A 19301-nucleotide genomic window follows, 5' to 3' on the forward strand; every position below is an offset into this window, starting at 1 on the left:
TTCACTTGCACTGTAATTCACAATACACTGCATTGCACCTACAAAATTGTATTTTTAATTTACAGTAATTATGTATTTTGTATACATCCCTGTCATTTTTCTGGGAAAATTGCCTGATTACAGTAATATTCCTGAATGCAATTCTTTTCATAATAGGGTAATGTGTTAAATGCGAGACACACTTTTGATTTTAGATGAACAGAGCTATTGATGAAAAAAAAAAGAAAACCCATACTTTCTTTATCTTTATAAATTAGATTTGGATAGAATTTAAAACAGGAACAGCTTTTTTTTTTTTTTTTTTAATTACAAACCAATATGCAAAACATTTATAAAGATTCCAAAAAACAAAACCTTAAAAAAAAAAATGCTAACTGGAAAACAAAGAATGATGTTTCTGAAGGTCAATTATTGTATCATACAATGAGGCCAGCTATACATCTTTATTTTAATTCAAACCCCACTTCACCCAAACCAACACTAATTCTTTTACATGTCACTCGTTCATAACTCCCAGCCAGTTAGTGACAATTACTAGAGTAGAAAGAAAAAACTGAATACAATAACCTTCACAGACTCTATTTCAGGTTGTACGGTACATTACCTGGATAGGAGCCAAAGTCTAGAGTGTTTCTGTTTTGTTTTTTTGTTTTTTTTAAATAAATTTGCCATGTTTGTGAAATAAGCCATTAAATATTATCCAAAATGGGTGTTCAGAAGAAAAGCTACACTACAAAAGAGCACTGACAGGACTATAGGTACAGAAGCATTCCTACAGCGCTATACAGAAAAACAGAAAGAATGTGACCTCGGCTGGAGATTTTAAAAACAAAATGCTTACTTGCGCTAGAAAATCGGTTTCCTCCTCCACTGCCATGTTTTTTTCCCTGCAGCTCAGAATGAAACCCGATGATTCAATTAGTTACCACCAGGGATTAGGAAATGCAGAGTGACATTGTGTCACATCCAAAAATACCTGCTTTGAAGAAATGTAAATACATGGGCCCTGTGCTAATCTTTGCTTTAAAAGAAGTGCACCAAGGAGACTCTCGAAACAATGCAATAATCTACTGCAGTTTAAATGTCAACAATGACAGGTACTGTGTCTATCTACAAACCCTCTCGGGCCACTCTGCTCTCTTCACGGAAGCCAACCCAGGATTCCGAGCTCAACTTACCATATTTGTCGGCTCTAGTCAGTCAGTGGGTATGTAAGCATGATATGTAGGTTACAAAAATAGCAGTAGAATCAGATGTTTTGCAAGGGCTCTGTTGCCAGCCTGCCTGCCTGCCTGCCTCTGCCAGCCCGGAACAGTTTCTGCGCAGACCTTTTTGTTATCCTGCTTATCAGCTCTTTTCCCCACAATGCAGACCACCACTGGATGTTTCATTCCGGACAGCCACCATTAAGAGTTATCCACCCATTCTGCCCAAGTGCAGCACAAAATCAACTGTCCTGGCTTAGGAGGATTTGAGTGCATTTACCCTGGTATTAAAACCCTAAGGTTTGGCTGTAACTGGAGACAATATAATTTGGATAAGCAGAAAGACACATGACACTGATGTCTGAGATCACAAAGTTTATTTATCTGGTGTAACAAGATTGATCATCAAAAGCAGTGAATGCCGTGCTTTTATTGTGTGCTTAAGATGTCTGTTTAACTAAAATATGGCATTTAAAATGAAAGTTCCTTTGAAAACGGTTTTGAAATGCATTCCCTTTTTTATTCATGTTGACACTTCTCAAAGTTTCTAAAGATTTTTTTCTTAAATAAAGCTTCAGACGATATTTTATTAGTCTGTGCACCCCCGAACCTTTTTATGATGTTTGCAAGGATTCATAGTGGTTCTTAAAGCTCTCACCAGTGCACACATCTATCCTTTGTTAAGATCAGACAAAGTATCCTCACAGAAGTAAGTGCCAGACCTATCTAGCGCTATGGAGTATATTGCCAACAAAACAAAAGAAACTTGGTTCAAAGTGAGAGCATCTCCTGAGGTGCAAATATCATTAAAATGTAAGGGAATAGTAATAATAAAGAAAAAAAGAAAACATGGTTGATTGTCTTTTTTTCTCTCAGTCAGAAGTACCTGAACCAATGATAGACTTATTTGCTGTCTGACCTTACTAAGGCAGCTGGCTATTTTATTAAAGTTATGCCAATACTTTCAGAAACATACGAAGGTACAGTGGTTCTATAACATTTTTTTTTTTAACCTGTTTTAATAAGAGATTAACTAAACTTTGATATTCATGTAACTGTTGAAAATATCTGTTATTTCTGATTGGGATGGTGGCTTTTGAGACAAGGACAACCTGACAACTAGAAAATTAGCTGACAAATCCAATATCCATTCAGACGAAAACTACTTTCTCAGCTGAAATGAACTGCAATGAAATCGGGGACCATCAAGTGAAAAGGTGTTACTTCACAGAAAAATACCCAAGCATCTAACATGCACTAAAACACTTTTTTTAGCTTAAAAAAAAAATCAAAAAAAGCTGAACCTTTAATGTTTGATTGCCCACAAATATTTATTTCACAAAATATGACCATATGATCGGTGGCATATTTTGAAAAGTACAATGCCTTATACAGTTAAACATTGTTGACAGGGAACCTATATATATATATATATATATATATATATATATATATATATATATATATATATATATATATATATATATATATATATCTATATATATATAATACGAATAGGGACCTGGGCTTCTGATACACAATTACTGACCCCTCCTCGAAGACTATTGTTACCTCCAGGGTGCAAGTCGGGCATTATAGCCCCCTGTTGGTAACAATAGTCTTCCCAAGGCATTAAAATTTTCCAATATGTCTGAGTCTGTAGTACATATTTAATACGAATCAGTCAAGAAAATAAGTGAAGCAAGGTTGGATAGTAAATACGACTTTATATATTTTGTTTAAATATAGCTGATACAGCATAAGTAAATAAATAACATAAACAAATAACAAAACATGTTTTTGAAGCTCATACCGTAGAGATAGCAAAGTTATCCTTTGAAATGGGGCAGGACTGACAGTGATGTGAACCAATCACATGGCAGATGGAGGCCAGGATTTCTAATCACTGACTCATAAGGCAAGCTGTAGATCTTACACTGTCACAATAATAATACAATAATTATATATATATATATATATATATATATATATATATATATATATATATATATATATATATATATATATATATATAAAGGTGTCCACAAAAGGTTTGAAAGACAAAAAAAAAATTCTGACAAAAGCCCTTCTTCAGCCGTTTAAAAAGAAAAATAACACAGTGCAGTAAACTTATTATTCAAGATTTGTAATTATTCAAAAATTCTGTGGATGGAGTCATGATTATTAGAATAGAATGTTCATTCCCAGAGGTTCCAAAGTTCCCAGTTTGAAGATAAACTGGCATTCCTTTTGTTTCCGAGCAACATTTGTTCCATAGTACTTATTGATCACACAGACTGTGACGTCTTCAGCAGTGTGATCATCACTCTTGATGAAGATTTAGTGCCTCCAATCTCTGTTTCAGAATTAATGTATTCACTGGTATTACACTGTGGTCTATTACATGGATATATGCCTTTCAGATAGACCAACATAGCTCTGCAGGTGCTTTGCTTTTGTTCACAGGCAAACTCTTACACATTCACACACATTCAGAGACAGAGCTTGTCGTCCTTCCCCCTGGAGGTAGGAATAACAGTCTTGTGAGCTATACTAGCAAGCATCCCCATCCCTGCCAATTTAAAAGAGGGCAGAGCTTTGCTCTGCCACACACCTCCCCCCATGTACAACGTACACCGGCCGCAATCGGCCAACTCCCCCCTTCCCCCCCCCCTCCCCCCAAGAGTCCAATTATGTCCCTTGGGTGGGCTGTTATGGTGGGTGGTGGTGGGCGGGGTTGATGTCGGAGCCCCCAAGCCTTCTTTGGTTGAGGGGGCCCCGAATCTCCAAGGTAGCACGGCGACGGCGGCCCGGCTCCCTCTGGTGGCGGAGGCGGCGACGGCGGCCCGGCTCCCTCTGGTGGCGGAGGCGGCGACGGCGGCCCGGCTCCCTCTGGTGGCGGAGGCGGCGACGGCGGCCCGGCTCCCTCTGGTGGCGGAGGCGGCGACGGCGGCCCGGCTCCCTCTGGTGGCGGAGGCGACGGCGGCCCGGCTCCCTCTGGTGGCGGAGGTGGCGGAGGTGGCGGAGGCGGCGGCGGCGGCCCCTCCCTCTGGCTCGGAGCGCGGCAGATCCTCCTCCCTCTCTGGCTCTGGGAGCGACGGCGGCTCCTCCTCCCCTCTCTGGCTCTGGGAGCGACGGCAGCTCCTCCTCCCTCTCTGGCTCTGGGAGCGACGGCAGATCCTCCTCCCTCTCTGGCTCTGGGAGCGACGGCAGATCCTCACCCCTCTCTGGCTCTGGGAGCGACGGCAGCTCCTCCTCCCTCTCTGGCTCTGGGAGCGACGGCAGATCCTCCTCCCTCTCTGGCTCTGGGAGCGACGGCAGATCCTCCTCCCTCTCTGGCTCTGGGAGCGACGGCAGATCCTCCTCCCTCTCTGGCTCTGGGAGCGACGGCAGATCCTCCTCCCTCTCTCTCTCTGGGAGCGACAGCAGATCCTCCTCCCTCTCTCTCTCTGGGAGCGACAGCAGATCCTCCTCCCTCTCTGGCTCTGGGAGCGACAGCAGATCCTCCTCCCTCTCTGGCTCTGGGAGCGACGGCAGATCCTCCTCCCTCTCTGGCTCTGGGAGCGACGGCAGATCCTCCTCCCTCTCTGGCTCTGGGAGCGACAGCAGATCCTCCCCTCTCTGGCTCTGGGAGCGACGGCAGATCCTCCTCCCTCTCTGGCTCTGGGAGCGACGGCAGATCCTCCTCCCTCTCTGGCTCTGGGAGCGACGGCAGATCCTCCTCCCTCTCTGGCTCTGGGAGCGACGGCAGATCCTCCCCCTCTCTGGCTCTGGGAGCGACGGCAGATCCTCACCCCTCTCTGGCTCTGGGAGCGACGGCAGATCCTCCTCCCTCTCTGGCTCTGGGAGCGACGGCCCTCTCCTCACCCCTCTCTGGCTCTGGGAGCGACGGCAGCTCCTCACCCCTCTCTGGCTCTGGGAGCGACGGCAGCTCCTCACCCCTCTCTGGCTCTGGGAGCGACGGCAGCTCCTCACCCCTCTCTGGCTCTGGGAGCGACGGCAGCTCCTCACCCCTCTCTGGCTCTGGGAGCGACGGCAGCTCCTCACCCCTCTCTGGCTCTGGGAGCGACGGCAGCTCCTCACCCCTCTCTGGCTCTGGGAGCGACGGCAGCTCCTCACCCCTCTCTGGCTCTGGGAGCGACGGCAGCTCCTCACCCCTCTCTGGCTCTGGGGACGAATCCTCACCCCTCTCTGGCTCTGGGAGCGACGGCGGCTCCTCACCCCTCTCTGGCTCTGGGGACGACGGCAGCTCCTCACCCCTCTCTGGCTCTGGGGACGACGGAGGCTCCTCACCCCTCTCTGGCTCTGGGAGCGACGGCAGCTCCTCGCCCCTCTCTGGCTCCCGGGAAGGCGGCTCACCCCTCTCTGGCTCCCGGGAAGGCGGCTCACCTCTCTTTATTGGAGTGACCGGTGGATCTCCCATGTCTACCGCCAGGTAATTAACCACCATGAGAGCAACCTCTGGGAAGGACGCTGGGTGGTGTTGTTCCTCCCACTGTTCCCACCTCTCCCCATCTCGACGCCACAGCGTGTTGATAACTATGGGGAGATCGTGGACGAGGTCTGCCTCAGGGTGCATCAACCAGTCCCAGATCTCCTGGGACGGTGGTGAAGGTGGTGGTGCTGGAGGTAGTGGGGTGGCCCCTGATGCCCGGGGTGAACACTGCACCTCTTCCTGGGCCTGGTTGTAGGGGCATCCTGCCCAGTTGTGGCCGTCCTCCTCACACCGGCCACACCAGTTTGCCGGTGGCACGTCTGGGCAGGACCGCCAACGATGGTCTTCCTTCCCGCACCAGGAACACCAGGGGAAGAGGCTGGCCGGGTCCTCCAGCGGTGGCTGCAGCAGCTTACATTTCTTCAGCTGCTTTTCCTGCCTTTGCCGCTTTCTGCTCTTCTTTCCCATTTTTTTTTTTTTTTTTTTTTTTTTCAAAAAAAAAAAAAAAAAAAAAAAAAAAAAAAAAAAAAAAAAAAAAAAATAATTATCCCAAAAATTCCACCAAACAAAACAAAAATACTGCTCTGAGCCTCTAGGTGGCGCTATCCCACTTCTGACACCAAATGTGGCAGGCTGGCGAGTGGATAGAGGCCCAGAGACAGACTGCAGTTCAAAAAAATAACTGTTTTATTATAAATAAACAAAAATAAAGTGCACAAGGGCAAAATAACAGATACTCAAACACAAATAAAGCAAAAATAAAACTCACAAAAATAAAGTTTCCAGGCTGGGCAATGCCTTCACTGGATTTAGAAAATTCAAAAAAACCACAAAACAAACACCAACCTGCTTCCTCAGCTCCATCTCCCAAATGAGAAGCTGAGGCCTCCTTTTATATCAGGTGGCTGGGCGCTGATTGATCGTTAATTGCTAATCAACTAATCAACCCCAGCCACCTGAACTAATAAACCCAGGCAGGCTTCTTTTTAGGACCATCCCTGCCAAAGGGCAAGCAAGATTCCACCCCCTTGAGGACCTGTTAGCAACTACTATACATACAAACCTTAACAATTGTTGCCTTTTGAACAAAAACTGAAGTACAATTGAGTATACAATTCCAAACTGGTCACAGAAATAACAACAATAAACCAGGTAATTTCAGTGAAAAACTATGAAGCTATTGAAATTCAATGAAACCGAAAGACAAGCTGTAGATCTTACACTGGCACATATGCTTATATATTCCAACCAACACCGTGTTCGGTTCTTACCACATAAAACACAATATGATTGAATTGAGGATTATTAATCTTGAGATAAATCATTTGTGATTGCAGAAAAATGACTTCCATGCCTGTAAGTTTTGAAACCAGAAGAATAATGGCATAATAAAAAAGACAGCATGGTGCTATAAAATATAATGTGACTCCCTGTACCAGAAAAATTAACTGTTAGTTCTGTTTTACTACTCACTCTCATTGTCAGGAAGGCTTTTCATTGGCCAGGGCTTTTGATCTCCACCCACATTATTCAGAACCAGCTGCAAAATGCCCAGAGAGACCAATTAAATGCTTAATTTCTTAGTACACTTAACTTGTGTTCTTTATTCTGTTTGCATTGTCACACTCGACACAAACAGATGCCAAAAAACAAAATTTGACGTGTCCTACTTTAGACAATCAACATGGGTGTTTTACTTGTAGTTTGTTTGGAGGGGCAGGTGAACAAGTACAGTTATAAAACTAGAAATAAACAGGTAAGTTATTAAGTGGTGGTATGAATCCACACCTACAGGAAGTCCAAAGATCATACGCTACACAAACTATACATTGCAAATGGACTGGTTTATTATTCTTCTCATAGTAGCTACAAAATAAAGCGAATGCTATTTAACAAAACGTTAAACATTATGCCTTGGTGTAATAAAAGTCAATTTCCAGCACTGTGTGTGTGTGTGTGTGTGTGTGTGTGTGTGTGTGTGTGTGTGTGTGTGTGTATATATATATATATATATATATATATTTTTTTTTATATATATATATATATATATATATATATATACACACACACACACACACACACACACACACTGTGTGGGATCAGGCAGATTCATTTTTTTAACCATAATGCTAACCCTAGTGCAGTTCAATTTGAGGGTAAAAATAATCAGGTAAAACTCTAAATTGAGATACCACCAAGGAATAGTTTTCTATTCAAATATTTTAGCTATTTAATGAGGCTGTCTAATTAAAAGCAGCCTGTATTTATAGCTTTTTAAAATTTAGACTGGTCTACTTAAATTTGTGCAGTGCTCCACATTTAAAACCTGTCAAGAGAATTATTATAAAAGATATTTACTTATGATCCAAAGCTAAAACAGCTCCTGACAGTTGCTAATAATACAATTTCATAAGTATCTAAGATGACAGGGCAATTATGTTTTATTCATACATTTCAATTTGAAAAAAAAGGGGTAGGACAACACACTGCCTGTTTCACAATGACTCATACTGTCATCACTTTTGATGAGGGTGGTCCCAAAGTAACTTAAGTAGATATTTTCCAATAACAGTCTAAACTATGGATAATTTACTGTAGGAAATCTATACAAAAATATCAAAACATTGTGTTAAAACGTTATTTGCAACAGTAGGTATTGCAGTACCCAGCAAACTAACAGTAAGAAGTGTAACAACAAGTTTAAATCAGTACCACAAATTTGCCCACTTCATTTAAAGAAATTATAAACTAAATAACTAAATAATCAGGGTAACTCAATTACCGTACACTGAATATAACTGTTGAAATTCATTGCATATACCAGCTCACATATGGCACTTGTTAATTTAATACATGTGAAAAGGGCTTAATAAAGACAAAGCAATCATATGTACATGGCATTGAGCAGGTGTGTGGCAGTCATTGCCCTCTGAAGAGCTTAGTGTTGCATTCAGCTGAAAGGAGGGCAGCTGCAGTTACTGATTTGATTTCTTCTTTAAAGCCAAGTAGATGAGTAGATTAGCTGACTGATGTAATGAATTGCCGCCTCTCTCTCTATGCCTATTCAGACATGACAAGCTATTTGACAATCAGAAACCAACGTGTTGTATAAACACACAAATTAGCCACAGTTCCACTTTATTCCATTTTAAAAAACTACATCCTTAAATGCATGCGTGTTCACAGAATGATTTTCAAAGAGGGCAAAACAAGCCAAATGATGGTTCTGAAGCCTGATTGACCAGAGTAGAACTATAAGCCATTACACTGTACAGCCAGAACGTTCATCTTTCAGTGTGTGTAAATGTATAGTTTTTCTTTATTAAAGTCAGGGAAGATCTGATTTTTGAAAAAAAAAAAAGGTTATTGAGTGACTGAAACCAAGACCATTTTGTTTCCTGAATTCCCATTCCAAAACCATGCTTTAAATGAACTTCTGAACAATTATACAGATAAATATGCTAGCAGAAATGTCTAATTTAAACATTTCTAATTTAGCTTGGGGTGTGTCCATTTCAAAGCAGTCAAAGAGGAGAACAACATTTAAGAGAGAATATATACTTAGTTTTTAAACGTTGAGACCTACCTAAGTACCAGTAAGTAAGTCTGAAGGGACTGGCCCGTTATTTAAAGTTATGTTTAAGTTATAATAATATTTTTTTACATTGAATTTAGCTTTGCACGTGATGCTGTGTACATCGGTCCTGTCTTAGAGTAAGAGAACCGATCAACGATTCTGTGAATCAGGCAACAACAACCACTAAATGTAGAACAATTATCAGTTCTGATATGGCACTGCAATGGATTTCCACGGTGTATTGTTTTGTTAATATCATTGCAATACCCAAATGGTACAGTATGTCAAAATATGAACATGTTACACCTGTCTGTGGTACCACTCTACCAATGGCTCATATCAATGAAGCTGAGCATACAAAAGAATAGGTGTGTCCAACTGTCCGTTTCGTTGACCTTTCACAGCATTTTTCACCATATGGGGGATGATCTCTAGACAAATCGCATTAGTATCATTTTAAAGCTTTTAAGGGCTTATCAACAATGAACAGCTAAATGACACAAATCACTGATGTTTAGAGTCAAATAACTGGAATGACCCCACTGACTTAATACAGAATCACTGTTTTTTTTTTTTGTCATTGAAGATACTTTGGTAATGAGGGGGGCATGAATAGATAATAACATAAAAAGAATCCTGGAATGCACACATTTGTCTACACTCTGACCAATCTAGCAGATCTCCCCACGACTACCGCATGTCAAGTCTAATATATGTTGAAGCAGTCCTCCTTTTCCACAGTGGTAATTCCATTTCTGCAGTAAGAAATGTTTAGATCACCAATGCAAAGATTACATGTATACAGTACTTGAGGGGCCAAGGTCTCAGACAGTTTCCTTTTTCCTTTTTAAGGAAAATAGGAAAACAGACAATGTTTTGTGATCATGCTATAAGTACTGTATACATGTAATTTAAACTTCGATGACGGCATGCAATGTAAATAAGGTACTGTAGTAACTGCGCATATGTACCCATTTCAGAGATACAGAGTCACAGTGTTCTTCCTCTGATCTAACATGAGCACTAAATACCCCTTTTATACCTAACTTCTCCAGTACAGCTTGGTATCCTCCCATACCCTCTCTCTCTTGGTCACGTCTAGTTTTCTAAGATACTCACAATTTATGCATTTGACACACACACTGCTAATTGGATATAGTGCTACAAAAGACTCAGATATTGCTACAGAAGATTACAAGACACTGACAGCCTACATATATCAGGAATGTGTTTCCTTATCAGTAACTTTCTACAAGCTTGCCTGTACATTGAGTTAAAGAAAATACACAAAGCATAAAGGCATGTAAAATAGGAAAACAACACATCACATTGTGTTCTATCTTATTGATTGGGGCAGATACATTATGACAGCCTCCCTGCCTGCCAAGCTGTCCCTGAATTAGAACGCTTTTGTTCTAAACTAGCAGTAAGGCTCCTAACATCTGTAAGCACCTACTTATTACACGTTCACTTAAAAAGCAAAACAAAATGCTCGCTGCCAAGTAAAAGTTTAAAAAATGTAACCCTAATTGATTTTTACCCATTTTATAACACACACACACACACACACACACACACACACACACACACACACACACACACATATATATATATATATATATATATATATATATATATATATATATATATATAAAATAGTTCTGCTGTACAAAATAAAAAATAAAAAACCTACTGACATGCAAATTAGTACTGCACAGCTCCAGCTCCTTTTAAATCTTTTACAATGTTACGTAACCCAATTATAACGGCAACCTGCATATTTAAGACAATTCGATTTGAGGGTATTTTCTATACGCCATGCTTCAAGAAAACAATATGTGAATAATAGCCCAGGGTCAATTGCTGTCCTGCGCCATCTGCCTTCTTCAAAGCACTGGATGAAGAAATCTTTAAAATGATGTCCACTTAAAGAGCTAGTCACAAGAATGAGTACTTTACTACAAAAACACCCAGTTTCACTTCTCCCCTATGTAGAGTTAGAATATATATGTAATTATACACCATTACTGAGGTTTAGTATTGTCCTGGTGGCCCATGGCAGCCTTTCACCCTATAAGTGTTACAGAACGTGTTCCTAACACACAGAAATTGATTTGTTGCATTAATTAAGTGACAGGTAACCAGCTTTACACAAAGAGCTGGTTGGTAAACACCATATTCACAGTAAGCTGCAATGATGCACCAATACTAAAGATTTCTGAAGGTAATTGGAATCGTTCAATGTAAAATATACCAGTCAACATACTTGTTCTATAGCTAAGCTCCATGGGTTACTGTTAAAGTTATTGATTATTCATCTATAAAAGCATATTATCTGCAGGACCTACTGCTGGTCTACATATCACATTTCCCTGCGGTTTTCCAACTGCTATCTTGCTTATAATTCTATAGAGGATATGGCACCGATTTAGGTACTATGCCCCAAGACTCTAGAACACAAACACAGTACAATGCTGTATACATTCCTTACTACTTTGTGTGTTAAAGGCGTTTTAACACCACAATTGCAAATGCTACAGCGAGTGGTACCTGTTGTATAAAGCAAGCAGAGGAGAGAGCTCTGAGATGTATTTCTTAATCCTACTAGATGTTTAAATTGCATTGCTCTCTCTTACAGTTCTGTACTGTACCTTGACATACATTTGTATTACATATCATATTTATCTTTAACCAAAAAAGGAATTTGGTCCATTTTTTATTTAAGTAAAAAACAGATAAAATCTTCTAAACAAATAACAAAGAACTCATAATGCCAAACGTGTGTCTATATTCGAGTCGTTTTCAGACTAGATCCGACATTTAGAAATGTCCTTTGGGAGCACCCTTTTTTCAGAATTTCTGAGTGGTCTGATCTGTAGGGCATCTGGTTAGCTGTCACTTAATTAATGCAACAAATCAATATCTGTGTTTAATGTCTGTGGAGACTTCTGTGACACATGAACTCACTTGTCACCCAATCTCCATGGACATTTACTTTCATGTAGCAGTTTACCTCAGCAGTGTCTTTTGCTGTCAGTGAATTGTCAGTGAACTGGAGATGCAGCTCATTGGTTAATGACAAGAAAGATTCCACGGTAGGGACAGTTTCGCCCTCCAGGTGAAATGACCAAGGATGTCCAACACTATCTGAAAGTTTGGTTTGCAAGTAGAGATATTTATCCTAATGTAGTAATATATATGTAATTTAAATACAAATGCATGTTTACAATACCATGTTTTTCTTTCAAAATTGCATTTGAGACCTATATCACAAATACAAGTGCACAATAGGCAAGACGAATTGATGTTGTTATGCAGAATCACTTTAAGATTAAATAAAAAAAAAAAAAAAAAAAAAAAAAAAAACAGTACTTATAACTGAGCTGTACCTGTTTATATATGTTGGAGAGCTACAAAAGAGACAGGCCTTTATACACAGATAGGAGAAAATAACAATACAAATTAAAACTTTGCAAGAAGAACTGGAAAATGTAACTAGATATTTATGGTAACCAGGGTATTCAAAACATTTAGTTTAGATTTAGTTAACATTTCCATACATTTAATTCTGATAATTTCAGAAAATTTTCAAAATGTGTATTGATTTTGTATTGCATGATGGTAATACCTTCTGGAAGAGATAACTTAATATGAAAAGTGAAAACTAAAAGGACACAGTTTCAGCTCTGGAGGGATAAATGTAAACTGAACTTGGATCAATGGTCTAATATCAGTCCCAAGTGGAGAGTGATTAGCATAACAATGCCACCAATATATCTATCAAACCTGCCAGCCAACACTTAGAGTAGTGGTACCAAAAATTATTGAAGCAGTCATTGTAAATTGCATTATACATTCAGTATGTAATCGTTAAGACTATCTTTTCTCAATAAAAAAGGCAAACAAAACATCTTACCATGATTAATTTGTTTTTTTTTACTACCATTCTGATAAAAAATAATAATAATAATTTAAAACAAACCAGAGAGAGCTACAAATATCAGTGGAAAAAAGTCTTTCAGAAATCCCCTGATGTAAACTACAATAGAGTAAAAACTCAATACAAACGTCTCGGCTTGAAATTTTATCGAATTACTGTGAACCACTTTACTGCAGACCTGTAACTGTTTGGAGCTTCATTTTGAAATGTGCTTTCCAAGTACAGACTACAGGCTTAAGATGAACCTCAAATGGACTTCAAAGCGATTTGGAGAAAGTTTAATGAGCTATATATTGTTGGAGACCATTTCTACAGTACTTTCACCAAACTCCATGGGGAACACATTTTGGCATAAATCCCTTAAAGGAGATTTGGCAGTTTCCAGTGTGCACGGCTGTGCAACACATATGCATACAGTATCTGTGCAACAGCTGATGCCTGCTGAATAAACTGCTTACATTTTGGGAAACAAAGAAAGGATGTTTCTAGGTTTTAAAATGTTGCAAAGTTGTTGTTAGATAGAATGTGGTTGTACAAAAAAAAAAAAAAAAACACTTGAGATATGTAGCACACACTTATGTGTAAATGGACTGCCCTCATACAATTGAGTCATTGGTTTTGCAATGGGCAAAGACAGCAGGACTGATATATGCCAAATAGTCTATGGCAGACATGCCAAGGTCAGAACATCCAAATGAGTGAAATTTGGGAATACCCCTTTAAAAGCTATTGTTATTTCCTTTGTTCTAGGAGTGAGACTGCTAAAATTGACACCAAAAATGTATGGGCTGACGTCCTCACTTTACCTGGAGAAATACGAGGAGGTAATCATTGGAGAACAGCTATGTACCACAAACAGTGTACACCCTGCAAACGTTCACGTCGAATCAGTGCAGTTCTAGCTGCTCACTGAAGCCCTACACACTATTGCCAGTGTATGAAAGAAGGTTCTCATTTGTTTCTTAACTCTTGTAAATCTTTAGTCTTGAACACATTTCCTTTTCATCGACTAGATAAACAATTGATTTCCGTGAATTGTCCGCCTAGCTCTGGATTCCAAGTGATTCTGGTTTATCAGTGTCCAGGTGCATACATGGCAAGCCTCCAGAAAGTACATCTGCTACCCTCAGAGCTTCTTCCTGCCAATAACTATGCGCTTTCATTGCAGCATAATCCTTTCTGACATTTACTGAGAAAAAGCCATGAATATCTCATTGCTTTGTTTTACAGATATACCTTTTACTGTTTTAAGAATTATGAAGTACAGTGCTCTCCTTTATAATGCTGTAGTCAGGAGCCATAGTTAAGTGACCATGCTATATGTGTTCTGCCTTATAACGAGAATACTAGTGCTAGTGTAATAGTATTACATGGCAAATGGGAGCCATGACTGTACAGCCTTATAACATCATCTGCAGTATAAAGGTTATAAGGGGGGGGGGGGGGGGGGGGGGGGTGGGGGGGAGCACTGTAGCTGTAGAAAACTGCTCCAAATTTTCAGAATTAATGCATACTTTAATAAAAATGTGTTGTGATTGGGGGCCCCTTCTATTATAAAAGTTTCCCATTGTAAAAACAAGTATAATAAGCATTGCAAAAAAGCCGCAAGTTATGGTGAAGCATAATAATGAACATGTCAAAGCAGGTTCAACTGTGATAAATGCATAGTATGACCAAAGGAAAAACACGGGAAAGCTGCAAAAATATTGTATAATGGGTTATAGAAGGGGCTTTCACTTCATTAGTTTGAATTCTTGTTATTGCCAAGCTAAGTGTTAAGGCTTCTTACTCTCACTTAACAGAGTGGCATGTCTCTAATCATGTCTACTGAGTTCTTCAGCTTCTTATGACTTAGGAGGGTCCTGCCATAATTCCAGTAACACTGGTGCTGCTAGCCCATTATAGTAATGGACGTGTGTGTGACTGCCATTGTAAAATGAAAACAGAGCCCTGACCTTCAGCCACTATTATAGTCTATTAAAAAAGATTTCAAGACAGGGAATTCTGTGACAGTCTGCTGTTTGCTAAACTATGGAAGCATGTACCAAACAGACACCAAGACAAGGTAATTTAAGGTAAATTTAACATGTTTGTGAGACACTACATCTCCAACAGTCTCCACCGAAACAATATTACAGTTAGATACTAGTAGATTCTGTCTTTGTTAAACATTATTTCTCAAGTAAAGACATGTACATTGCTTTTTTAACAAATGTTAGCATTCTTAAACAAATGTTAGCATTCTTCAATCCAACACAAACATCATCAGTGTATTATTATTATTATTATTATTATTATTATTATTATTATTATTATTATTATTATTCATATTGAAATGTACTATGGTAAATGTGCTGGATACACAAGCCCCTGAAAGCTCACAGATGGAGTTTTTATGGCTCGTCTAATTCCTTTCTTCTAACCCGATTACTCAAATTTCACAGTACACTAGTCACAAGCTAGGAGATGTGGTGCCTTTTACCACTCCTTACCGTTTCAAAATACATTTTCAGTCAAAATACTAAACAATAACAGACGGCAAATAAATAAATAAATAAATACTTCACTGGAACACAAAACAACATGTACAGTTCAGCGGGAAATTCCTAAATAAAAAAAACACATTTCAATGTAGCATGCAATGCAATATCAAATGAAACCCACAAATCTAACCATGGCTGTAGAAATAAAAAATAATGAAGCCTGCCAGTCGTATTGATGCTCATAACAAGGAGATGGAATTACCATATCTTCTTGTAACAAAGTGCCCGCCCCTGTGTATATTATCTGTTATGTGTTGCGTGTGGTGTGTTTAAATGTTGGTGTATAGACATTGGTACACGGGATATAAACGGGTCTGTGTAACACGAGTGTTTAAAAATGTATATGTGTATTTAGGCACGAGGATTGCACAGCACTTCACGTGCAAGTAAAATGTAGTAATATGTGAGCACGGGGAATTGCACATTATTAATTCACGTGCTGGGATTCAAGTGAATAATTAATTGGTAATTGAATCCCAGCACAATAGTATATATAGATGCACGTTGTCACATACTGGGGTTGGGTGTTCGGTGAGCGGAGAACGGGATTGGAGACGGAGGAAATAAGCAGCAGCAGCAGCAGCAGCAGCAGCAGCAGTAGTAGTAGTAGTAGTAGTAATAATAATAATAATAAGAGGAGAAAGTATCCGCTCACCGTGTTTGTCAGTGTCTGTCCGTGCACCGTTTTGTTAAGTTTAGTCTGTTTTTGTTTGTCTATTTATTTTGGCGTAGAGTGCCGTGTCCTGTGTTTTTCGTGTTTGTTAAACCTTTTATTTTGTATTAAACCGGCGCCAACAGGCGTCTTCATCATTTCATTTCATCCGTCCTGTGTTTTGTGTATTTCATTACCTTTCCTGGTTCTGACGCCGCCCACTTCGGCCGTCTCTGTGACACTTCTGCAAAACCATCATCTTGGAAACCTGAATTTAATGCTGTAATGAATTTAGGTGCAGTGTCACGTGAAGCTTTGAAATTATAGATTGTTGCCTATGAGTCCATCTGAGCTCTAAGCTGTAGATGTTTCCTGTTCATTTTGAAAAAAGGCGATTCCCTTTTGCAATTTGTATTTTTCTACCTGAGCTGTAACAGACTGCAGGCCTAATTTAAAATGTCCCTACTGTTTGTAGTAACAGGAGCAAGCCTCGTTTCACTCACAATTGACAGGCACACTGAGTAGGAAACTCACTCTACAGCCAAAACAACCCTTCTGGGAATAAGCACAAACTACAAGATAAACAAGGCTTCCATTTCAGATAAAGTTCTGTACAGTGCACAGAAAGCCAAATGATGGTAGAATGCAGAATATTTTAGTGCAGCTGTTTGAAATGGTTGAATATAAACTATATAATTTTAAATGGTCAAATACAAAACTATACCATGTCTGTTAAAAGAAAATCTAATTTGTACGAAATGCATGACGTTAAATAAATTACGTTCATCTAGTTTTTTTTTTTTTAATTATGTCTGCACCCTAATATTCTACTAGGTGATGCAAAACTTTTGGCCATATATGTAAATTATATTCGAGTACATAGCCTACGGTGTGGTTCTGACAACTACTGTACCATGTAGTGCATACTGCTTCTGTGTGTCCAGGTGCAGACTAGAGGTCCCCACCATGCCACGCCTGTCTGTCTCGGGCTTTACACTGAGTTATAAGATTCAAACAGTAATATACAGCAGCCATGTATTGTACAAGCTTTAGATTGTTTTGCATGTATGTAATTTAAAAAAACATAAAAACATATAAAAAATGGACCCTAGTTTTAAAGCATGGCATTGTTTTCTTTAAGGATGCTTTGCAGAAAGGTTCAATTGGAATTGAAGGCCTCTCTGCATTAGCTGTTTCTTTCAAATGACCTTGAGAGCACTCCAAGCAGCCCAGCCCTGCCATTATTCATCTCCAAGTGTGCTGACACAAAGCACTACATTCGAGAAGAAAATCATTACAGAACACCGGACCAACCAAGAAAAAAAAACTAAACAAATCATGCTGTGCCTTCAGTATAACTGTTAAGCAAAATTGTTCTGTTAAAGAATTCAATTACCCTTACTTAAAAGTAAAAAAAAAAAAAATCATTTTGGGATAACACTGTTTTATAACACCAGTGTATTGCCCTGAAGAAACCTTATTATTAGAAATACTGTATAAGCAGACCATAGCAATACCAGCAATGGATTTTGGAACAAATAACTTCCTAGCCTTTGAATGTCAAAATATGCAAATGAGACACTACTACTAGAAATGTAATAAAAAGCTCTGTTTTTATTTGAAAATGAGTCAGTTATGCGGCATCTTTAAGGCTGGGCTCCCTGCTGTGCGATGTGATATTTTCTATATTACCAAACATCAAATGATGTTATTGCTCTTTGTGACACATAAGATTGTATTGTTCTTTGTGACTTGCTACCATCACTGGCACTGGAAGGAAACAGGGGCTCCACATCCTCATTAAGAAAGTCTGGGGCTTAACACTAGCAGGCAGTTCATAATAAGGTGGATGCTGACCACTGGTGCCTCAATCATTGCAAAGTCCTTAACAGAACAGACCTACATCGATCTTCCTTTAACGGCAGAACTCCACTGTGGTTTCAGAAACACCATTTCCATTTCCAGTTACTGTATATCAGATACTTTATGAAGAGATGTTAGTAACACACATATCCCCCCTGTCACAGCTATAAATACCCAATTACTGTAGGGTTGTCAGTGAAGTGAAAGAGCAGATACAGTGTGCCTGTGTATAGTTTCATCAAACCCACACCAGTGGTTTTTAAAAAACAACCTGACATAGGTATAAAATATTACAGTAATCTAATATCCTTGTTTCGTCACACTTTACATTTCTGAGTTTTAGTCATGACTAAAACTAATACGAGTGATTCAAAGATGCTCTTTAAGATATAGCCTTGAGTGGGGCTCTCGAGTGGCGCATCCGGTAAAGGCACTCTGTGTGGAGTGCAAGATACTCCCTATAGCCTGGAGGTCACTGGCTCGAGTCCAGGTTATTCCACTGCCGACCGTGGATGAGAGCTCCCAGGTGGCGGTGCACAACTGGCCAACTGCTGCCCAGTTGGGAGGGAGGGGAATAGGTCGGCCAGGGTGTCATCGGCACACCACCACCCCCTGTGAACTGGCCAGCACCTGTGGGCCTGCCTGTAAGTTTCCCAGAGATGCGTCGTCTTCCAACACCGTACTTCTGCGGTGGCTGCATGGTGGGACTGCAGAGTGAAAAGAAGCAAAGGACTGACGGCACACGTTTTGGAGGACACGTGTGTCCACCTTTGTCTCTCCCATAGCCAAATAATTGGACATTTCATTTGGAGAGAAAATCTGAAAAATAATTGGCAATTCCAAATTAAATATACAGTACCAGTCAAAAGTTTGAGTACACTTGTTGGAAACTTTTTTTTTTTTTCATAATTGATTGACCTTCATTTCTTAAAGTAATTACAGACTTTTTTCTTTGCTTAACTGAGTGTATTTTGCCATTTTCTGCTCCCTTACATTCAGGAATGAATGAACCTATGCTACCTATATTTATAGTAATCATGGACCCTCACCTGTTAACAATAATTGGTGACAAAAGGTTAATTAGGT

The 19301-nt window shown here is 39.9% G+C and overlaps 1 protein-coding gene across 27 annotated transcripts in view; it reads right to left on the reverse strand.

Moving 5' to 3' along the window:
* LOC121325789 (ankyrin-3-like) overlaps positions 1-19301 on the reverse strand; it is a 188079-nt gene that overhangs the window by 104962 nt on the left and 63816 nt on the right. Inside the window, exon 1 of one of the 27 annotated variants that reach the window (XM_041268816.1) lies at positions 842-1111. The exons of the other annotated variants lie outside the window; for them this stretch is intronic. Coding sequence (XP_041124750.1) covers positions 842-877 — 36 coding nt within the window. The 5' untranslated portion in view covers positions 878-1111. Of the gene's footprint in view, positions 1-841; positions 1112-19301 lie in introns of those variants that run through there. 27 annotated transcript variants of the gene reach the window in all.

Source organism: Polyodon spathula, chromosome 13 (assembly GCF_017654505.1).
Source record: "Polyodon spathula isolate WHYD16114869_AA chromosome 13, ASM1765450v1, whole genome shotgun sequence".
In the NCBI taxonomy this organism is placed as follows: Eukaryota; Metazoa; Chordata; class Actinopteri; order Acipenseriformes; family Polyodontidae; genus Polyodon; species Polyodon spathula.